Here is a 24,995-nt window from a genome sequence, read left to right as displayed (position 1 = left end):
GGCAAAAAACATTAATTTTATTTGTACATGGACTGCACTACACTACATTAGTGTACCACACTACATCATACTACATTACTGATCTAACATGAATATTTTCCTGTATATAGTTCTTTCAATTGCTAAAACCAGAACCAAGTGTGTTCTATAAGTCAAAAATATGCTTTACTCAAAGGACCTACAGTATGTGAGGAAGAAAGGGGTGTTTATTGGCAGACATATAATGTCATATGACGTTATTCATTAACAAAAGTTGTGGATGCTAACTAACTTATCTTGCATTGATCTGTTCATCTGTTACGTAAACTAGCATTACTTAAATATCAGTGATGCACGTATGGTGAAAAAAGAGAGAACTATTCGAAGCAGAAGAAAAACAGCGTAATATACATTCTGATATAATAATAATAATGCTTCAATTAACTGGCTATTCTTTATAATAGATCAATAGGAGACAGAGATGTTAAGTTATAAATCAAGGGTTTTTATTATTATTTACAGCAGTGGTGGAGAACCTTTTTCAAATACCTCCGAGGGCCGTACAAATGATTGAACTCAACCTCTGTTTAAAAAAACTAAAATCACAGCCCATTCATTTGGCCTTTCTTTCATTCTGTGCAATGAAAAAGCAACCTCTTAATCCAGATATTTTACCATGACTCGCGCATGCATGCACGTGCACGGTTGTGGCAGAAATATATGGACACAAGATGTGTGCAAATGTATTTAGTATCCTATCCATGTGAACATGATTTAAGTGGGGGGGGGGGGAGCCTAACCTCCTCTAGGGGGGTCTGGGGGCATGCTCCCCCGGGAAGATATATATTTTTAAATATTGAAGTTAAAAGCATCAATCTGGTGCACTTGGAGAGCAACATTAAGAGATCTATGGATACATCTCTCAACACCCATATGAAACAGAACTGTAAGCAGATTTTCCTTTTTGGATATTTTACAAATCACTCCCCTTTTAAACTATATTCTTATTATTTTTAAAAACGTTTTTGTTACTGTCATATAGTATTTTATACCCGTTTTTCATTTAGTCTCTAATGTCTCATTACAAAACTATAATGATCATATCAAGGTGTGCCTTAACCTCACTGAGCTGAGGTTATTTGAGCCTCTCAGGAGAGAACAGGTTGTGTTATAACTCACATTAAACAAACTTGTATCAAACAAAATAAACCACACAAGCAGATGCAGAGAGCTCTTATTGAACTGGATAAAACACATCACTCCCAGTTTGATAGGCAAATGATTGCAGTGCTTTGTCTGAACCATGAGTTGAAAACTTGAATAGTGACATACTCACTCAGCTCTACTGGTTTGAGATCTGTCCCGAAGCATCGGGTAGTACTCAATTAGACGCTTTGCCATTACAGTGAGTTCACGGCTACATGGATAGTTAAAGTCATCCCCAGCTGCTCTTTTAATGGAAATCATGCTTGTGACTGTATTCCTGATCAATCGACAGCGAAGATCTTTGGAAAGGACGTAGTCTCCTTCTTCTCCAGCACGCTGCTTTTCAGAAAAGGTGCTTTGTGATTGCTCCAATTCTGCGTCTGTGTATAAGACATACAGTGGACTAGGAAGCTGTACGGTTCTGCTGTCACCATGTTGGGGTTGTGGGCTTTGAGAGGGGAAGGAGGGTGGAGAAAAGACAGGGGATGGAGAGGGGTTGGCAGGAGGGAAACAAGGAAGGTTGGGGGCTGGGAATAGGGCTGAAATCACAAGTCCCATGAGAAGTACTCGGTCTACACAGGTCTCTCTCCTGGCCCTGTATAAAAGATGCATTTATATATATATATATATATATATAAAATGGTATTTAAAAGGAAAAGAGCACTACACTGTGACAAAAAAAATAATCAACGCAACCAAAACACTCCACTTCTTCAAATAGCTGCATGATGACTAGGAAAGGCTTACTTGGTAACAGGTTTAAAGTCCCTCAAATGTTAGAATCTGGAATTACCTCATTATCATCATGAGTGAGTCTCCAAATGGTTCTTCTTCTTCTGAAGTGCTCAGGCCCGGGAAGGAGATCACGCAAGTCCTCCTTAGATAGGCTGGGCAGCATGTCTCTGCTTATATTAGCAGCTGAAAACAGATTTAACCACACAGTTAATAATAAGGTAAAAAGCAACCAATAACATATTTATCTAAATACATAAAATGAAAGAGTAAATTACATTTCTGGATGGCTTCCCAAGATTTTATTTAACATTAATACATGTATTGCACTTACTTATAATTAAAATTTTAAAAAATTGCTGTTGCAATAGCCTACACTATCACACAACAACGCATTGTGTAATGCTGTCTACAACAAAAAAGGGCGCCAAAGATGGCTATGCTAAATACTTTACTGTCAGTTGTGGAAGGCTCATTTGCTTCTTGACATTATTTCTGGCAATAATATTAACAGCTTACAGTAGATATTAGCTAAGTTAACACTAGATATGTAGCCAGCTAGCTAGCTTACTTTGCATGCTAACTTGTTGTCCAACCGATTCAAATAATGTAAAGCTTGCTGGAGAGGTGCAGCATAAAATACAAAATTACATTACCTTTTAATGCTGCAGTTGCCATAGCATCCATGCCCGGATATGTGATATCTCTTCCATTTTCATGCATGGCGTAGTTAAATGTGAAATCATGGAGGTTCAGTCTTCTACCTGAAGGAAAGCTAGCCAGCAACCCTGAAGCTAGGTGCAGTGGTCCACCTGACCTAACACACGCCCTTAACGGACCCTTTTCGTGGTTCCCATTGGAAGGTACTATTTCTTAAAAAAAACAGGGGTGACAGAGATATTGTATATGTTGCAAAAATAGAGAACCGCAGTGACGCATCATAAAACCCGGAAGTAAACTTCTTCCGGTTCCTTCGTCAAAAACCAATGCAGGCAGGTGGCAACACTGGACTGTGACTGGATGAGAGATGGCAGAGGGAAGTGACGGGGCAGGAAGCGAGTTAGGAGACATGGAGGGAGTAGGCGGGAGTTATGGAAATGGAGAATGGGATATAGTGAGGAGGAATAAACGTAAAAAGCAAGGAAATACTAATTTGGATGAGAGTAATAGTGAGGGTGAAAGGAGAGAAAGAGTAGTCGGAAATAGGCAACAGGAGTTCATGGTGGTTGTGAAACTTGCGAAAGAGGGAGCTTCGTTTGGCGAGTGGAACCCTATACGCTTAACTAAATCCATCAGTAAAGAAATCGGGGAGGTAATGAGTGCCAAAGTATTGAGGAATGGATCAATGTTGATCAAATGTAGGGATAGAGAGCAACAGGGGAGGGCAATAAAGATGAGTACCGTGGAGGGTAAGAAAGTGGAGTGTTCACTGTTTAGTGGTAAAAAGCTAGTCAGGGGAGTGGTGACCGGAATCCCCGTCAGAATTACAGCGGATGATGTGAAAGAGAATATAACAAATGCAAAAATAAGTGATGTCAAACGCATGAAAGCAAACCGCAATGGGGTTAAAGAAGATAGTCTTTCGGTTCTGATCACCTTTTTTGAAAAAAGGCTTCCGGAAAAAATACTTATTGGATATATGTGTTATTATGTGAGACCGTATGTTCCACCACCAATAAGATGTTTTAAATGTCAGAGATTTGGACATGTGGCGGCAGTGTGCAGAGGGAAACAAAGGTGTGGCAGATGTGGTGGAGATCATGAATACGGAAAATGTGAAGAAGGGGCAAAGCTGAAATGTTGCAATTGCGGAGGGGAGCATAGTTCAGCGTACCGTGGATGTGAAGTTAGCAAGAAAGCAGAAGAGGTGCAGCGAGTCAGGGTGACGCAGAGAGTAAGCTATGCAGAGGCAGCAAAGACAGTTTCAGGAGGAACGCAGGTTACAATGGAAAACAAGAATAAGAGCAAAGAAACGGGAAAAGTCCACAACTTTGTTAAGTTGAAGGAGGACACTCTGATAGTGAGTAAAAGAGAGTTTGTACTGTTTATGGCAGAGATTATCAACTGTTCAGCGCAGACTACAAGCCGGAATGAAAGAATCAAAATAATTGTCAGATCAGCTGAAAAGTACCTTGATGTGAAAGGGATGCAGTGGGAAAGTGTGAAAGATATACTAAATGATGATGTTCAACAATCTCAGACATGTGGATCAACTTGATGGTGTTAGTTGTACTGCAGTGGAATGCCAGAAGTTTAATTGCAAATGGACCAGAGTTTAAAAAATATAATGACAATCTGGGAGAGAAACCTAATGTAATTTGTATTCAGGAAACATGGCTGAAACCACAACTGGATTTTATTGTGAAGGGATATACTGCAGTTAGAAGAGATAGGGACTCTGGCAGAGGGGGAGGAGTTGCAACATTCATACAGAGTGGTGTAAGTTACAAAGTTATGCATGTAAGTACAGATCATGAAGCAATAGTTATAAGGGTATGGAATGATAGAGGACCTATAGATATAGTAAATTATTATAATCCATGTGGGAAATTAGATCAAAGGATATTAGAGGATGCTGGGGGTTCACTGCAAGACAAAGTAATATGGTGTGGGGATTTTAATTCACATAACTCACTATGGGGTAACAGTAGCACAGATGCAAATGGTGCAGTAGTTGAGGAATTTATAGATGACCACGGGCAAGTGTGTATTAACACTGGGGAAGGAACAAGATATAATTGTACAAAGAATATAGAAACAGTACTCGATCTGACATTTGTGTCTAGTGCTATAGCAGGTATAGGTACATGGAGTGTGGTAAAGCATACTACAGTGGGCAGTGATCATTATCCTGTAATGACTAAAGTTGGGACCAACATACGTTTTGAAAAGGAGAAGAAAATTCCTAGATGGAAATTGGGAAAGGCTAATTGGGATGCTTTCCAAGTTGTAAGTACGAATAGATGTAAAACAATTCAAGAGGAAAATTATGACGATATAAATAAATTGAATGAGGAGCTCGTTAAAGTTATCATACATTCAGCTAAAGAAACAATTCCGGAAGTTGAAGGAGTTAGTCGCACCAAGAGTGTACCCTGGTGGAATGGTGAATGTAACAAATCCATTAAAGATAGAAATAAAGCATTCGGACAACTCAAACAACTCCATTATCATGAAGCTTTGAATCAGTATAAAAGGGCCCAGGCTATAGTAAGGAGGAAGATATGAACGCAAAAACGCACTTTTTGGAGGCAATATTGCAATAGTATTGGAAGAGAAGTACAGCTTGCAGATGTTTGGGGCATGATTAGGAGAATGGGGGGAGTTCGAAGGAATTATGAGTTGCCAGTTTTGAGCAGAGGGGACATAATAGCTGTCACAAACTTAGGAAAGGCGGAACTTCTAGCTCAGACATTTAAGAAAGTTCATAGTTCAGATAACCCAACAGAGGAAGCCAGGCACTGCAGAGATAATACATGAAAGGAAAACCCGAGAATATTGGATAGAGTAGAAGTGTTAGGGGATCAGGTGGACCTGCATTTTAGTATGTTTGAGTTGAGGAAAGCAATTATTAGTGCTCGTCAAACCACTCCTGGGAAAGATGGTGTTTGCTATAAAATGTTGGAATATATGACGGCTAACTCTCTAGTCATTGTGTTAAGATTGTTTAATATGGTGTGGGATTCTGGCCAACTTCCTTCGGTTTGGAAACAAGCAATAATAGTGCCCATACTAAATAAAGCCAGGAAAAGACCCTTCAGATCCATCTAGCTACAGACCTATTGCCCTGACATCGCATTTATGCAAAATCATGGAAAGAATGGTTACAGAAAGGTTAACATATATCTTAGAAAGTAAAGCTCTGTTATCAACATATCAATGTGGGTTCCGTAGGGTTCGGAATACAATGGATTCTATATTGTGCTTAGAATCAGACATCAGGAAAGCACAGACCAACAAGGAAGTAGTGATTGCAGTCTTCTTTGATATTGAAAAGGCGTATGACATGCTCTGCAAGGAAGGACTTCTAATCAAGTTAAAATCATTGGGAATTGGTGGTAAATCATATAATTGGGTTATGATTTTTTTTACGGGACAGGAAAATACAAGTAAGAGTAGGTGCAGAATATTCAAGTGTTTATGATGTGGAAAATGGTACTCCGCAAGGTAGTGTATGTCCGTTGCTGTTCAATATAATGATACATGACATTTTTAATCAAGTTCATCCAAGTGTGGGAAAATCTTTGTATGCAGATGATGGGGCTTTGTGGGCAAAAGGCCGCAATGTAGCACATGTTGGAAAGAAAATACAAGCTGCAATAGTTGGATTGGAGAAATGGTCAAATAAATGGGGATTCAAACTGTCAGTAGCTAAGACGCAAGTCATTTGTTTTACAAAACGGCATAAAATTGCTCCTGTATCATTAAAATTGTATGAGCAACCTCTTGAACAGGTAAATACAATAAGATTTGTTGGTGTTTGGTTTGATGGAAAGCTAACGTGGAGCAATCATATAGGAACAGTTCAAAGTAAATGTAAAAAAGTCAACAATGTACTTCAGTGTTTGGTGGGACAGGAGTGGGGAGCGAGTAGGTCATCACTACTGAATATATATTGGGCACTATGGGTGTATAGCGTTCATGGCAGCAGCAGAATCAAACCTTAAAAAGCTGGATGTCCTACAAGTGGCGGCACCAGAGATTTTCTCTAGGGGGTGCTGTGGGGTAGCTTGACGTTTCATAGAGGGTGCTCAAACTTTAAGGGTTTCCCATTAATGCACCAGCGCTACAGTTGAATTTTCTCAAAACTCATACTTGTCAACCCTCCCGATTTTCACGGGAGACTCCCGATTTCATTGCCCTCTCCCGGTTTCCTCCCGGGGTCATATTTCTCCCGCATTTCTCCCGATTTCTGACAAAATCAGATTTACTCAGGACTGTTTCCACTCAGACTTTAATACAGCTACACCATTGTTTGGTTTCCATGGTAACATGTCTCTTTAGAAGCGCGCAACTGAAAGTCTGAGAGGGTGAGGCAGGTAGTCACAGAAAACAGAACAAAAATCGACAACTACTCTACTCTCTGCTCACTCCTTTCCTGCCCACACATATGCTCCATCAAGGATGGTGCTACAGGCCGCAAGGCATTGCACTTAGAACTACAATATAAGCATGTTAATGTTAATCTAACAGCTCCGACGATCCACTAGCACCCCCCCACCCCCCCCTTCTTGCATTTGAAATGCTCCCGAAGATTTCTTTTCAAATATTGAAGTTAAAAGCATCAATCTTGCGCACTTTGAGAGCAAAATTAAGAGATCTATAGATACATCTCTCAACCTACATATGAAACAGAACTGTAAAAAGATTTACTATTTCTTTATAGATATTTTACAAATCACTCCCCTTTTAAAACAAAACGTTTGAGACCCACTGAGATAACTAGACTAATGTTAACTATCTAAACACTGAGAGTCATTTACTTCACCTGAGCTGAGGTTATCTGAGACTCTCAGTCTGACAGGAGAGAGTTCTCCCTCCACTTTGTTGTTGAAAAAGCTCCTCATATCCGTTAGCTTGGCTAGCTAGCACCAGATGCTAACCACAACGATCTCCGGTCGAGACCCACCGGTGCTCGCGCACGCACACAAAATGGCTCGTGCCACACACACACAGAGCAGGGCTTGAATGAAACACAGAGAGCCAGAAGTAAGCTACTTGTACTCACAAGGCCTATTATGTGCAGAATCCCTCTCGCTTTCAGGTGGTTTTGATTGAGTGTCCACACGTGGACGTTTAAGGACTAAAAAACGATCCATTTGTCACTTTGCTGTTAGCAAATAATTTGGCGCTCCAGCTAACAGGAAGTCACTCAAGTGTCACAAAGTAATTTAGCCTATGGGTAGGTCAAAAATCGAATGGGTGCTGGCCATTGGCCTAATCGCCTGTGTTGGCTTTATGTTTTTGGTCAAACATTTGTTTGTTTCACATTTGCATTGATGTAATCAATAATCTTTCTAATTTAATTTAATAATAAAAAAATTCAAAAAATTCGAAAAAAACATATATTTCTTGGGGGTGCTTAGGGGGTGCTTTGACAATCTTGGGGGGTGCTTCAGCACCCCCTAGCTCCCCCCTGGCGTCGCCCCTGGCTCAGGCCCTGAGGATTTGTAGTGGAGCTTTTAAAACATCTCCAGTATCAGCAATACAGGTAGAAATGGGAGAAATGCCTTTAAGGATAAGAAGAGTAAAGTTAATGTTGGCATATTGGGTAAACCTTCAGGGGCATGGTGATAGTCATCCGCGAAAAGTATTTTGAAAGACTGCTGGGAGCACAATGAGTCACATTTAACGAGTTTCGGATGGATTGGTGATGTTAAAGCGGCAAGTATAGGATTGAATCAAATACAGTATTGCCCCACAGTTCCAATCTCATCCATTCCACCCTGGATATTCCCAATGCCAAGGGTGGACCTCAATATACAAAAAGAGTTGAAGGAAAAGAAAGAAATACCAGTATGGCGCATAGTCCAGAATTATTTTGCAAGATATCACTCAGACTCAACAATCATATTTACAGATGGCTCCAAAGATCCAGAGACAGGGCGTGCTGGGGCAGCAGTTTATATCCCAGTGAGTAATTCACATATAAAGAAAAGGGTAACAGACCATGTGTCAGTATACACCACAGAGTTGTTGGCATTGGTATTGGCATTGGAATGGATAGAGGAGAAAGGAATACATAATACTGTAATTGCATCTGACAGCTATTCAGCTTTATCAAGTATACGATCAGGCAGATCTTCATTTAGAATGGACATAATAAATGAAATATTTCTAATTTTGTATAAAATGCAAATCAAAGGCATAGCAACTCGTTTCATCTGGGTTCCTGCTCATGTTGGTGTGGAGGGTAATGAACAGGTGGATATTCTGGCCAAACAAACACTCAGAATTACGAATATAGACATTGAAGTTCCGCTCAGTAAAGCGGAGGTTAAAACATTCATACAGAAATATGCACAAACAACATGGCAAGATCATTGGGACCTTAGTGATACAGGAAGACATCTTTACAAAATTCAAAGGTATGTGGGGGATGGAAGGAAGGTGGGGTTTAAAAGAAGGGAGGAAAATGTCATTTCTCGGATAAGAATAGGTCATACAGGTCTCAATCATACATTAAGGGTAATAGGAAAGCATCCAACCGGAAAGTGTACACACTGTAGCCAGCCAGAAACGGTTGAACATGTTTTGCTGCATTGCAGGAAATATAGTATTCAGAGAAATGTGCTTTTCCAAACACTGAAGAAAGCAAAATACATTGACTTTTCGCTATCAGGGCTGTTAGGGAAAACATCAGGCAATATTTATTGTGAGCTTATTACGTTTCTTAGAGAAATTGATACATTTAAAATAATCTAGAGTTTTATTTTGTTGTTTTATTTTTATTTATTTTTTTGATTTTGTTTATTGTTTTCTGTATAGTCTCTTGTCCATACTCCAGTCCAGTTGGTGGCGGTAAACGCACCTAAAAGTTGGTTTGCCAACCGCCAATAAACACTAAAGAAGAAGAAGAAGAAGAAGAAGAAGAAAAACCAATGCAATTTCTCCATAGGATTTTGGAAAATAGCTCGAAATAAGGTCTGTGGTTGACACACATTTAAGAGAGGGATCACGTTTTGTTCAGACGGGCACATGAATTCCCATCAACAAATCCATTTGATGTGTCACATTAAATCTTTATTAGGCAAGGCAAGACAAGTTTATTTATGTAACACTTTTCAACACAAGGCAATTCAAAGTGCTTTACAAAAAATGAAAGACATTAAGAAAATGGCATTTAAAATCAGTCATTAAAAAGAAAAGCTAATAAAAGAAAAATTAAAAGAAAAAATACATGGATAAAAGTTACAATGCAGTCTAAGATATGAATAGTTCAATTAAAAGCAGCGACAAAAAAAAAAGTCTTCAGCCTGGATTTAAAAGTAGTAAGAGTTGCAGCGGACCTGCAGGTTTCTGGGAGTTTGTTCCAGATATTTGGAGCATAATAACTGAACGCTGCTTTACCATGTTTAGTTCTGACTCTGGGGACAGAAAGCTGACCAATCCCTGAAGACCTGAGAGATCTGGATGGTTCATAATTTAGCAGGAGGTCAGAAATGTATTTTGGGCCTAAACCATTCAGTGCTTTATAAACCAGCAGCAGTATTTTGAAATCTATTCTGACACACAGGAAGCCAGTGTAAAGACTTCAGAACTGGAGTGATGTGATCCACTTTCTTAATGTTAGTGAGGACTTGAGCAGCGGCGTTCTGAATCAGCTGAAGCTTTCTAATAGATTTTTTAGTGAGACTTGTGAAGACACCATTGCAGTAGTCCAGTCTACTGAAGATAAAAGCATGGACAAGTTTTTATAAAATCCTGCTGTGACATTAACCTTTTAATCCTAGATATGTTCTTTAGGTGATAGCAAGCTGATTTAGTAACTGTTTTAATGTGACTGTTGAAACTCAGGTCAGAGTCCATGACTACACCTAGATTTCTGGCTTTATCTGTAGTTTTGAACATTGCAGACTGAAGCTCAGCGCTAACTTTTATACGTTCTGCCTTGGCTCCAAAAACCATTACTTCAGTTTTATCTTTGTTTAATTGGAGAAAGTTCTGACACATCCAGTCATTGATTTGTTCAATGCACTTACTCAGTGTTTGAATTGGAGCATAGTCTCCTGGTGAAATGGTTACGTACATTTGTGTGTCATCCGCATAGCTATGGTAACTTATTTTGTTGTTCTTCATTATCTGAGCCAAATATTACACACCAGAAAACACAGAAATATCCATGAAATAAACATACAGTAGGCTATAAACAATTAAAGGGATAATTGGGAAGGCATTACAAATGTAAATATATTTCAAATAATAAAACAATCCCACCACCACAGGTATCTACAGGAGAAGAGGGAATTCTCTCCACAAAATGTGAATGCCCATGTGGAGAATGCAGTCATGCGGCTGCATTAGCCATCTTTGCCATCCACAATTTCAGCTGCACTGACACCCCTGTCAGTGGAAGAAGCCAAAGGCAGCTAAAAATATGCATTCAGTGGAGGAGCTATTTCCTCCAACCAATAACTCATTCAACCCGCTGACAAGAGAGCCCACCTCCGAAGATCGTGACTGGCTGAGGGACAGACTCGGGGGCAGGTTCTCAGGAATTTCTTGGCTCCCCCGAGCCAGAAGAGGAACACTGAAGCTTGGAAACACTTACTGTTCCTGAAATTATCAAATCTGTTGGGCATCAGGGACCTGAGGCAATTGTGGCAAGCATGGCATTGTCTGAAGAACAACAGAGGGCAATTCAGGTGGCTACCACTGGTCAGCGAACCAACCCAAACTGGCATTTGTTCAGGAAAGGAATGTTGACTGCCAGCAACTTTGGAGCTGTCCTGAGGTCAAAGCGTGTGACTGCTTCCCTTATTGCCAGGGTGCTAGGGCAACAACAGGCCCTTGATGGTGTTTTGTCTGTACAGTGGGGGACTATGAATGAATGTGAGGGCGTCAGGGCATTCACCACTGCAACCCAGATGCAGGTCCATGAGTCACGATTGTTGGGGGCATCTCCAGATGGTCTGGTAGGGTCTTCCGCTGTGCTTGAGGTAAAGTGTCCCTACGGAGCCAGGGAAATGACAATTAGGGAAGCATTGCAAATCAAGGGCTTCTGTGTCAGTAAGGAAGGAGAAACATTCAGCCTGCGTGAGGAACATCCTTACTGGCACCAAGTGCAAGGTCAGCTTCACCTCACTGCAAGAAAGAAGAAGAAATAAAAAAATTGTGAATCGTTTTTAATTTACATTTACTCGCCTTTGCAATGTTGTGGTTGTTAGAGTGTTAGGTTTCCTGTCAGCTCGTCTGTTGGGAAGATATAAAATATTAGTTTCATGGAAGTCACCCCTTCACATATAAGAGCATTAAGACATACAGTACATAGGCCAAAACAAAACATCTAAAGATATAACCTTGCACTTTGATAAGTCTCGTGAACATTTTCACTATTTTGACATTTTTATAAATCAAAATTGAACTAAAGAAATAAATGGTAGATTAATCCATATTGAAAATAGGTGTCAGCTGCTACACTAATTATAATAGTTATATTTCTTATTTAATTAAGATAAGATATTACTGTATTGATCCCAATTTGGGAAATGTTTGTGTTGCAGTAGAATAACAAGAAACACAAAATATAAGTTATTATATATACAAAAGTATGTGAGGGATGGGATATTAAATTGAATATAAATGTAAAATGTACATGTGATTTTACGTCCAAGAGAAGCTATGGAGCAGAGAGTTCTCTGCCAGCCAGAGGTGATTTGTTATTAGTTCAATATGTCAAACTGATTTCCCTGACTACAATCTTTAGTTACATGGTGAAACGTTATGCTGCTTGTACTAATTATACTTATCATATAAGCCACACAGGTTTTAATAGGATTTATTCATTATCTTTACTTATGTTGCGGTCTTTTCAGCAGCGCCATCTCTAAAACGGCGATACAGTCACTACCCATCATTTACATTTCACCGTGACATGGACAAAAATGTAACGTCAGCTTACCTCATGGCACGAATCCAGACTCTCCTTTGGAAAACATTGGCAAGGAAACGATAGAACAAGCACGTTTCATGCGAAGACCTGCGGCTGCAACCCGGAGCAAAGCAACAAACCATTGCGTAGCTAACTAGTAGCGCTAGCTTTAGCTAACGTTAGCTAATGAAACGAACTACCGAGTAAAATTGGAAAACACTGGTAATTAATTATTCTATAATTTGTAAAACTACGGTGTTAAAAACTACAATTTCAAAAATGCAGATTCTAATGGTCAGATATAGATATACAGATACTAAAGATATGCAGGTACTTGCTTTGAAGAAGAACACAGGGGAAAACAAACTTAGCGGGAGTGTTTACGTGTTAGGCGTAATGACGTACAACGGCCTCGACAATTTCTTTAGTCCTATTCAGCCACTCGGTAACAACCATCGTTTTTCAGACATGTAAACTCTTCAAAAATCACCAGTGGGGTCACTGCAGATGTATTTAATGTTGTAGAACAAAACTTGATTTATCTCTTAAATTTGTGTCAACCACAGACCTTATTTCGAGCTATTTTCCAAAACCCTATGGAAAAAATGCATTGCTTTTTGACGAAGGAACCGGAAGTGCTAAAAATGCTGACTTACTTCCGGGTTTTTGGACGCGTCACTGAGCATCAGATCTGACGACGCTGATTGGCTGAAATTATGTTTCGGCGGCATAGTATACAGATAGCAACAGTCAGCTTGTTGGCTGCTGCTGCTCTGGCTGAGGGTTCCTTTCTACCGCCCGGACGAGAGAGGGTAATGATACATGCTGTGGCCAGGCAGGAAACATGTGACTTATCAGTATCTTTAGACATCGTAAAACAATTTAAAACGAGATTTTATTGTAGATTATACATTTTACTGATACCAACTATATAATATTTACCTTGTTCATTAAAAATAAAAAAATAAAAAATATATATCTTTTGAAATATATTTTTTAATTTATTTTTAATTTTGAATGACAATCAAACATGTGGAAAGAGGGTGGGCAGTGCCCCTAGCGCCCCTATGGGCCGGCCGCCACTGTTCGTTTCATCATAATATACATACAACATGCATTAAACTATTTCCCTTGCCACTACAGTTAGAGAATGACACCTTAGTTTAATGTCATGGCGTCACTGGCTTTGACTAATCTTAGCTTTGTCTGTATGTGAAAATGGCCACCAAATTATTTTGGATGTGAAAGAAAATTCTTGATGTTGAAATCAGTAGTTTGACATGGATATTGGACAAAATCAGAAGCTTTCTGTTGCTGATTAAGGCCCGAAACGGTCTGACATTTTAAGAATTGCAAAGTAGGTACTTTAAGATAATTTGGTTGAATAAGGCTGACAATATCGCTAAATGTCTTACACATTTAATCAATGAAAGGTGGATAAATAAAAGCTTTTTTTTGGGTTCTGGGCATATTTATATTACATACTGTATGTTGTTTGCAGCAGCTTTCCAAGATGTTCACCTCTAGTTTTGAATACAGGCTTATGCGGGTTACATAACATTTGATAACAGTGTGTGAGTCGTGTGTAGACATGCAGAGCTGCAGAGCTACTGTCAGTTAGCACAACCTGTTCTGTCTCTCCCCATAACACACTTCTTCCTGCCATGGCCGCAGGGTATTGCAATTAAGGGAACTGTATTTAGTATTTACTTTGGCAAACCGGGAGACCTGGACGCAGGTATAAGAGAGAGAAAACTCTGGAGAGGGGACCTAAAGAGCAATCGGAAACTACGGAGACAAACCCTCTACTTAGCTAATCATTTGTTGTTGTTATCTGAAGCATCATTGCCAGTAACAAACAAACCCCCCTGCATTATTTGAAGTCATATTTTGCTTGTCTACTTTAGTCGTAACCAGGCTCGGAATTTCGTCATATTAGGGGCAAGGCCATTTGGCCTTTGGTGTCAAACATTGTTTAGGGCACAAAGGCCACATGCCAGGGCACAAAGGCCATTGAGGGAAACATTAGGATTTGGAGCTTACAAATAAATAACTTCACTTTCTGATAAGAAAAACACACGAATGACATGGAAAACAAATCACTTTTTTAATATCAATAATGTCAAACATTATAACCATATAGGCCTATGCCTTCTTAGTATTACCGTATATAAAATAAAATACTCTACTTTGAATAACTAGTGTTTGGTATGTTTTCTATCTACTACTTCTCCCATTCACAAATCCGAAATCAAATCTAAAATTCTATTAATATGTAACAAATATATTCCATTCCATTTAATCTCCGGAGCAGGTTAGCCGTTCAGCATAAGTTACCATGGAGATCTAGCCCAGTAAGAAGTGAACCAGGGTCGTAGGACCGGAAACCCAGAGTTTTCCCTGAAGTTAGCCCGCTATGCAAAAATCCGGCTTTGTAGTACAGGCGTCCGATCTCCATTCAGAAAACACGGATTTTAAAAGGTTTTTCGCCTGCCGTCTTGTCTGCAGGCTTGTCAAAGCATTAATTCACGATTTTTACTAACCATTATCAGTATTTTGTTACTTCGGCATCATTTTTAAACGTGTATTACAATTGAATCACGGTAAAATATGTTCATCTTGTTGTAGTTGAGTCTACCACAGTATTTAAGCCCCGCCCCCTCTCCAGCGCGTCCTGTTTGAATGACAGGAATAAACACAGTTTACAGCCGCTGTGAAACTCCATGGATTAGAGCAATGCGAATCGCATCGCGTCCGTTGTGAATGCAGCATAACGCTTTTAAAGCAACTTAGAGATGTTAACAGTGTGAGGGGCACAAAGGCCATGGTGGCCGTATGACGTACAATTATTTGTGGGACATAACGGCCAGACCGAGGGGCAACAACGACGGCCATGGCCGTGAAATTCCTACCCTGGTCGTAACAGGACTGCATCCAGCAAAACATTTTCTCCTTCTCATCCTCCTCAGTCTTAATGAAAACCATTTGAAATGTACATTTGTGATTATTACATTCATTGCCTAGTGTAGCTCTTTTCACGACACAGACACAGGTCGGTTCTTGAAAACGGGCGTTTATTTCTTGGGAGTTTTCATCCTGTAGCCTCCCCTCTTCCGTTACGCCGTGAGAACTACAACACCGAAATGACACGTATACATAGCCAAACATAAGCATTTTGTGCTACACACATGGGCGTAATTGCCACTAGGGACAGGGGGGACATGTCCCCCCCACTTTTCAAAATCCCGTTTGTGTCCCCCCCACTTTTTTTTTACACAAGTGCTCATCGTCACGGAGGAGCATTTGTGTGTGTGGCAGGAGCGCATTTTGTCTGAGAGAGAGACAGAGACAGAGAGAGACAGGAAGAGACAGAGAGAGACAGCGAGAGTTACGGGGGTTGTTGTTAGCATCTGGTGCTAGCTCGGAGATTAGATTAGAAGCTGTTTCAACAATAAGGAGAGGGGGAGTCCTCTCCTGTCGGACTGAGAGGCTGAGATAACATCATCTCAGGGAGGTAAAGGACTCGCTGAGTGATTATATTGTAAACTTTAGTCTAAGTTATCTCAGTGGGTCTCAAACGGTTTGGTCTAAACAAATATTTCCATCTATTTAATATAGTTGTTCAAAATAAATAATAAATAATTCCAATGTCAGTAAAACATTTAAAACACAGTTTGAAAGGGGAGTGATTCATAAAATATGCATAAATAAAAAGAAAGAATGCAGACTAGGTAAGATAAAGATAGGAGAGAGGAGTATATCAATGATGTGTTATTGGTTGTGAGCATATTTCAGAGATGGAGTACTCGAGTCCTGGACTCGGACTCGAGTCGGACTCGAGTGCCGATTTTCGGGACTCGTGACTCGACTCGGACTCGCGCACTGATTTGGACTCGTGAATTCTCGCGTACGCTGACTTGGACACGGAATCGTGAATCCCCCCCCCCCCCACGATGATTCGGACTCGACTTTTACATTGACGCTCTGACTTGGACTCGGACTCGTGAATTTCCCCCCCTACGATGACTCGGACTCAAATTGTACATTGACGCTCTGACTTGGACTCGGACTCGAGCAAGTTTTCTCTGGAGTCTGATGTCCTCTATCCTGGCATGTGCACCTGTGAGGCGAGTTCACGGACTGGGCCCCGCTATTCCAGTCTAGAGCGACTGTGGCTGTGAGGGAGTATGGTCGTCTTTCAACCAGAAGGTTGTGGGTTCGATCCCAGCCCATGCAGTCAACATGTCGATGTATCCTTGGGCAAGATACTTAACCCTGAGTTGCTCCCGATGGCATGGCCAACGGTGTGTGAATGTGTGTGAATGTTAGGTCCTAGAGTAAGGTACACTGCTCTGTATGAATGGGTGTGAATGGGTGAATGACATGTAGTATGTAAAGCGCTTTGAGGGGTCTTAAAGACTGGATAAAGCGCTATATAAGTACAGTCCATTTACCATTTACCATTTAGAGATGTCTAGAGACACACCCCGCATCGTGCTGTGAAAGCACATGGCTACTTAACATGCAGAATTACGTCATTTTGCATGCTAAGTAGCCATGTGCTTTCTGGGGCTAAATCTTTATCAGTAAACCGATTTAACCGGTAAAAGTTCCTTCAAAATAAGAGTCCCGATGTTATTACTATCAAAATAAAGTGCAAAACGAAAACCTTACCATAGGAAAAAATTGGCATACAAATATAATTACTTCTCTAAAAGGTAACTCATTTTAAATACAGTTAGACATATTAAAGGTCATTTACAATAATAATAATAATAATAATAATATTAATATTAGTAATAAGCTTTATATTTGTATAGCACCTATTACAAGAATTGTAGCCAAAATCGCTTCACAGCAGTTCAATAGACAGATTACTATAAAATGACAGGATACAAGCAATGTAGAGGAGCAGCTACATTTCAACACATATATCCACGAAGATTAATACATGAAGACTTGTGACTCGGACTTGACTTGGACTCTTCTTAGGTGATTCGGACTTGGACTCAGACTCGAACATAGGTAATGATGACTCGGACCTGGACTCGACTCGGACACTCCTTGGGTGACTCGGACTTGGACTCAAACACAGGTATAATGACTCGGACTCTGACTCGACTCGGACACTCCTTGGGTGACTCGGACTTGGACTCGGACTCGACTATGACTCTCCCTTGGTCACTCGGACTTGGGCTTGGACTCGAAGAGTGGTGACTCGAGAGTGACTTGGACTCGTGAGTTGGTGACTTGACTACAACACTGGCATATTCTAATGGTTTTTGGAGTATTGAAATATATACAGTTCTGTTTCATATGAGTGTTGAGAGAGCTGTATCCATAAATCTCTTAATTTGTGCACCAGATTGATGCCTTTAACTTCAATTTAAAGAAACAAATCTTACCGGGGTTGCATGCCCTCGGACCCCCCTATAGGATGTGAGGTCATCACAAATAAAACAGATTCATGGATAAATAAGTTTGCACACTCATTATATACACTACACATTTTTCTTGGATTAGTTAACACCATAGTCCCTAATATATATTTGTAGAAAGGCAGGAAATGGAATTAAATCGAGAACAATGTTTCATTGCGGAGGACCCCCTGTTTTGTGTCCCCCCCACTTCTCAAACCAAAGTTACACCCTTGGCTACACATATGAATGAAAATAAGAAAATGAAAACATAAAACAAATACCTCGTTAGCTGCTTGTCGTGAAAGGAGATTAATCTAGTTCCTTTTCTGTATAACTTTGTCACAGACCTCTTGTCACATTAAAACTTTTTCACAGACTTCAACCGAGCTTCAAACAAAGATGTCAACCCACGTTGAGTTGTACAGTGTAACAGCAAAACACGCAGTACCAGCACATGAACAAACATGAGTTCCTAGGCACAAGAAACACATACGCATATCGGTTTAACATGTAAAACAAACTGTATTAAATCATGCCATATTTAACGATTATAAAATAACATGAAATAAAGTATTTATTTATCTAATTGAACTATGACATTAATTGTGTTATTCTTTTTAATTAAGGCAACTTTGTTACGTAATTTACACCTAGAATAATTCCTCCTCTGCTCATACACACATTAAACGTGATTCATGAAGCAAAGGTGCAACACTTTAAATGTGTTGTTTCCTATTTATAGTTTGATATATTTTAAGAGAATAAATCAATTGGTGTTCATTTTCATTTTTGAGGCTTCCCTCTCCTGTAGTCTGTTCTATAGGTTTTTTGTGCATGTAAATGGTCTGCAAAGGTTAAAATCCCAAAGTTCTGAAAGTTCTGCAGAGCTGCTGTCTTCACTTAGCAGAGTCTGTTCTCTTAAGGTTAGTATCACATAACATTCTCATCACTGTGAAAACCTGCGGGGTGTAGCCTAGTTAATATTTACGTTGGGCAAACCGGGAAACCCTAGCCATTATGGGAATCTTTGTAGGCAGTAACAGGTATTTATGGGAGAAACCTCTGGAGGGGAGATCTAAAGAGCAATTTCCGAAACAAGGAGACACACCCTCCGCTAAACTGGATCATTTGTTGACGAAGACACACCCCTGAAAAAAAGCCAACCAGTATTAGAATGTATGTTTTGGCTGGCTGCCCAGTTTAGTCATAACAGGACTGCACCAGGAAATTGTTCTCCATCTTATTCTCTTCCTTCTCCGTAAGTACCAGTCATTTCCGAATGGTACTCTGGAATCTGTAAACGTGTGTGCATCTTTTCTCTTATACTTACAGAGGCCCTATCATGCTTTTTGGGGTTATCTCTTTCCTGAAGTAGTTTTATATAGGCTTAAAACTACGCCCCCCGCTTGAAAAGCATTGTCTCCTGTGTTTACTTCTGCAATAAAGTGACAACACTATTTAACATCCGCAATTCTATTGGCTAATACATTGTATGCAGGGGTGAAAGTGGTTTGAATTTCTTGCAGGTACTATAATGCTACCCCGACCTTCATTGGTTCATATTGTTCTCCTCCCGCCCCCAGCTTCATGCATCCCTGAACACAAACTTCAAATTTGTAATGTCTTTATGGGGTAGAAATTAGAAACACTTGACAGTATAGTCAATTATTTATTTTCAATTGTGCATACAACTTGTGTCAAAACTTAACAGACCATTAGCAAGGCATGTTGAGGGAGGTAAACTACACACTTTTCCACATTTTCCACAGAGGGCTGAAGTAGCTCTCTTCTGTGTACCGGCGAGCCATGCAGCTTGTTGAGTGGGCTGCTCTTCTTCCTTTGCCCAGCCAGGTCTTCACATAAGGCAGTGGATCCCACTGTCTGCATGGTGGTCCCACAGAGCTGATGAAGAGGAGATTTGCTGCATTTGTTGTTGTAAGTTTGCTCCTATACTCAGTTATGATGTTATTCATTGTGCTGAACCCCCGTTCACAGTCAGCATTGCTTGGAGACAGTGCCACTGCCATGAGCAACTTCTTCATTTTGTTGGGAATGTTTCTTCCTCCACTGGCCTTGTATTCTGTGAATCCAAGATGGGCCTATTGTTGGTTCACATGTAGGACATCACACAAAGCCCTCACCTCATTATCTCCAAATCGAGGATTGTCATGGTCGCAGTTGTCAGGGTTGAGGACTGCCATTTGATTGATAAGGCTGTTATAAGCCTCTTTTCGGTTGGCTGCAACACTGGCCTGTGCTCTGTTTGCTGTGGTTGTGAAGAGTCTTTCTTTCATATTGTCTGCCACTGCTTGGATGAACTGAGCAGAGTCAATGATGGGAGACCTGCCAACTCTTAAATCCTCTCCCTTGAATTCCATCACTTCCTCTGCCTGACTGGCATCAACTGCATGTTGTCCTGGGTAGCGATTGAAACTTTCTATGCGTTTGACATACGTCGTCATGATGTCATGGGCCTTTGGGAGTGTGGTCTTCCTGTTCTGAAGAATTTCTGACAAGTTCTTAAGTTCAGTCAGAACATCTGCCATCAGTGCAAGACTTTTCAGGAAGTTGATGCAGCACAACTTAGAAAGCAGACCTTTGAATTTGGCCCTCTCTCTGCTGTCCCTTGTATCATCCTCTGATGCCTCACGGAAATGTTGTGCCAAGACTGGATAAGACTACCAAACTGCAGAGACTGCCCTCCATGAATAAGCTACCCAGCGAACACTGAACACTTTTCCAATCCTCCTGAGGGCGATGTCCAGGTTGTGAGCAAATTCACTCAGCTGCCGCATGTTTTTTGGTGACTGGCTATATAATGAATATAGGCTGTCCATGAATGCCTGGAAGTCCTTTGTTCCCCCTGTCACATCCAGTGCCTGGTCAACAGCAAGCTCCAGTCTGTGATTAAGGCAGTGCCATAGTATGATGCCTGGGAAGTCATCCTGGAGCAACTTCCCAACACCTGACTTCACTCCCAGCATGACACTGGCCCCATCACTGCAAAATCCAATGAGGATTTCTCTCAGCAACTCAACAGTAAAGCCATTTTTAAGCAAGCAACCCATAATCTGTTCCTTGATATGAGGAGCAGACATACTATCCAGCTCAACCAGGTACAACGGAAAGGCAATGGGCTCCATGTCTCCATCAACACTAGCCTTCAGGAACACAATTAGTGTTGATTTGTGCCCAACACTGGTTGACTCATCAGCCAATACTGTGATTTTGCTCTTGGTCTCTATTATCTTTTTTAGAAGTTCCTTTTTCATCTGTGATGACACATGCTCAATTATGTCAACAGACAGTTTTGCTATGCAAAACACGCCCCAAATCAGCAGAATTTGCATGCTGCAGGTCAATCAGAATCTCAAAGTCTGTGAAAGGCTTGTTGTTCTTGGCCACATAATAGGTTGTCATGAATACCTTGGCAGTAGACTCAAACACAGACTCCTGACTACTCGCGTTCATGTTCAGAAGAATATCTTTATTTGCTGTCTGAATAATCTTGACTGCTTCATTATGTGCTGCAGAGTTCTTGTGTTCACGGATTTTTTTGCGCAGTGATGAAAGCTGGACATCCCTTGATGGACCAGCTGGGATTATCTTTCCATCAGCCCACTGAATAGCAATATTAACACCACGGGAGGCCATGACACCCAGATCCTTCACATCATGGCATGGGGTACAGCCTAGCCTTCCATTGTGAGCATACATCCATTCATTTTTCTGTTTGAACTGTTCATATTGTTCTTCTTTCCATATAGAAGGGTATGCAGTAGGGCTAGCATCACCTATGGTGGCTTCTGAGGGACCTGCTGCCACTTCTTCTGGCTGAGTCTCCTCTTCCTCCCTCTGGGCCTCAACTGTTATAAATTAGAATAAAGATGTATAACTAAATTCAGCAGACAGTCAAAAATGTACAAGTCTCTGTCTTTCTTTGAATTTTCAGAATATTGGTTACATAAATTAAAATACTAATAAAATAAAATGTATGCCACAATGTGCAGATTAAAATAGAAGATATCAAAGCAAAATATTTAATGTTAAAATAGTATGCTGTGTACATGTTGTGTTCTGAGTAAAATAGCCATTGACTATATAGAGCAGGGGTGCCCAACCTTTTTTGAACCAAGACGGCGGCGATCGTTGACGGGGGGGGGGGTTATTAACTATAGTTATTTGACCACAATATTTGAACACAATTACAGTTTATTTTATTTTCAACTATATTCTTCTTCTTCTTCTTCATATTACTACTACTACTATTATTATTATTATTATTGTTATTGTATATGTAATATTTTTCACTCCCTTCTCTTTTTCAAGTGAGGGTGCTTAACATTCAACTGGGACCCTTATGCACCCCCGTAGAACCGGGCCTGGAGGTGGCCAAACTACGGCCCGCGGGCCACATGCGCCCCGTTGATGTGTTTAATGTGGCCCGTCCAATATTGGTATAAATGAGCCAGGGTTCCCGCGCTGATCTTAAAAAGCCTTAAAGTCTAAAATACAACGATCCAATTTTTATTTATGTTATCCCCCACTGTCCACACGCCGCGCGCGCCGCGAAAAGTCCCTTCCTCCCTGGTCGTCGCAGCTGCGCGTGGACGTCACCCCGCGCGCGGGAGAATGAGATTAAAACAACCCTCAGCCCGACATGAATCAAGACGGAACCAAACAATGCCCCCCGGCCCGGCTGTCACATTGATACATCATTGTGGCCCCTGAACCAAAAAAGTTTGGCCACCCCTGTTGTAGGACATTAACGATAAAACTGAATATTGTTGTTCTACTTTTAGACATCTCGAGATCGACTGGGGATCGACTGGTTGGGCACCCCATATAGAGATATACAGTTTGCTAGTTAGCTAACTTATTATATTCATCATGGCCATGTTCATGTCCATTCTCTGGGCTAAATAAGCATCATCACCTGTGTCATCTGTGGGCGTTGTTTTTCAAATTTTAAGCACATTCTGAGTTTCTTCATCTCTCTCCTTTCTCTTAAACATCTAAAGAGTCGTCGTTTGCATTTTTGCTTTAATTACCACGTAGCCTAATTTTCTAGCTGTCATTCAGTCACTCCATTCTTTTCTCCTCCCGCTATTCTGATCAAGTGGGAAAAAGCTAATATGTGACCCGCTCTATCGAAATCAGTCGGAAGTCGCAACGGCTCATTTCAAAATAAACGTGGATTTGCGTAAAAAAATTGTTTTTCGGGGTTCGGGTGTTTTGTTTAATAAACAAAGTCTTGGCTTTCAGAATATGAAACTTGTTTCGGCAAATTCAGATGATAAATACAACTTAGAAGCTTGTAACGGCATAATTACAAGCGGAGAACGGAGTAACTTGAGGTCACAGCAGGCATAACAGCAGCCGGTGTTTCTCGTTAGTGTTTTCCCCGGGACACAAACACAATACGCACAAACGCAAAAATACACATACACACACACACGTATACAAACACACACACACACACACACACACACACACACACACACACACACACACACACACACACACACACACACACACACACACACACACACACACACACACACACACACACACACACACACACTCGCGACCAGACCAGTAATCCAAACCAAAATATCTGCCCTTCGTAGTATAAATTCCACGGGTGGAGCTATCAATTCTTCCCGGTCCTCCGGACCGCCTGGAAATCTCTTACCGGTACTAAGGACCGGGTAGGACCGGCACACTTTCAACACTGATTGTATGTGATAGACCAAAGGGTGGGAGATCTCCAAGAGGTGGACCAATCACAACAGAGTGGGCCAGCTAACCAATCAGAGCAGACTGGGCTCTGGTTTCAGACAGAGGGTGAAAAGAGGTGCTGCTTATTATTGAAAATAAAGAGCTTTTTGAACATTAAAGCATGGAGACATGTCACAGTGGAGACACGGAATGTAAATATGAAATTGAAAATGAGCAAATATGTCCTCTTTAACATTCTATTGATGAAATGTCTACTCCATTCTTTATGTCAGCGTTCATTGCTACATGATAACTGCCAACCAGAAATGATTGTGTGTCCAGTGATTAACCACTTCCTGTGTGTTTCTGCAGAGTGAAGAAGAAGAGTCTCAGTGGGTGGAGGAGCTCCTGCAGCTCCACACGGCCCGGGTCCGAGACGTAGAGATCCTGACGGGCCTGGACCTCTACCGCTCCACAAACCTCACCCTCACCAGCACCCTGAGTCTCAAAACATACATGCACACCTTCGAGAGTGACGACTAGACGCCCAGAGACAGACACACACACACGCACACACACACACACACACACACACACACACACACACACACACACACACACACACACACACACACACACACACACACACACACACACACACACACACACACAGGATATATCCCTTTATAGAAGTCCTGCATTGACGTGAATGCTCGCTGGACTGCCGGCCCATCGTTGTTCTTGAGGAACTGCCCGATAAGTGCTTGTAAAAGGGAACACATATATTACACATTTTGAATAAGATTGAATTGGTTTGGCAAGCAGTAGAAAATTACAACACAAATGTTCATTTTTATCCCCAAAATATCTGAGAAGAAATAAACTAGCACAGGAACGATGCAGGATGGGGACTTTCCCGACAGCTGCCTCTACATATTTCATAAAAGCAGTTTATACAGGAAATCCTCGCACACATAAAGGACTGTATTTTTCTTATATTCCTACAGCCCATTCATTGCATGCTGTAGATTTCAAACAAATTGAGTGTGTCTTTTCTTACTCATAAAATACTTTTAAGACTTCCATGATTTCTATCAGCATATCTGTCTGTGTAATTTTTTGTAATTATTGTAAGGACTTCTCATAGCAAACTGCACTGAAACTACAGTCATGTTGAATGCTGAATGGAAAAGTACATGCATGCCTTACAAGTTGGAAAAATGCATTCAGAAATAGTCTACAGCATGTATGGAAAATCATCAGCAGTAATGTATAATATTTAGAGTTATCAGCCCGTAACATGCAACATTGCTGACGTGGTTTTGTAAAGGAATAGTTTGACATGG

General features: G+C 40.7%; 1 protein-coding gene and 1 long non-coding RNA gene across 2 annotated transcripts in view; one reads left to right on the top strand and one right to left on the bottom strand.

Annotated features, from left to right (window-relative positions):
- enpp2l (ectonucleotide pyrophosphatase/phosphodiesterase 2-like) overlaps nt 1–24,732 on the top strand; it is an 82,604-nt gene extending 57,872 nt beyond the window's left edge. Inside the window, exon 25 of the mRNA XM_079654905.1 lies at nt 24,022–24,732. Within this exon, the coding sequence (XP_079511031.1) occupies nt 24,022–24,192 (171 nt within the window). The 3' untranslated portion in view covers nt 24,193–24,732. The remainder of the gene's footprint in view (nt 1–24,021) is intronic.
- Nucleotides 1,797–13,301, bottom strand: LOC307022226. The gene is made up of 3 exons (XR_013803328.1): nt 12,539–13,301; nt 7,646–11,829; nt 1,797–2,789 (listed from the first exon to the last, which is right to left on the bottom strand). It is a non-coding gene; the product is annotated as an uncharacterized lncRNA (long non-coding RNA).
- Nucleotides 24,733–24,995: the final 263 nt, after the last annotated feature.

Source organism: Notothenia rossii (genome assembly GCF_949606895.1).
Source record: "Notothenia rossii genome assembly, chromosome: 10".
NCBI lineage: Eukaryota > Metazoa > Chordata > Actinopteri > Perciformes > Nototheniidae > Notothenia > Notothenia rossii.
This window is presented reverse-complemented; position numbering and strand designations above follow the sequence as displayed.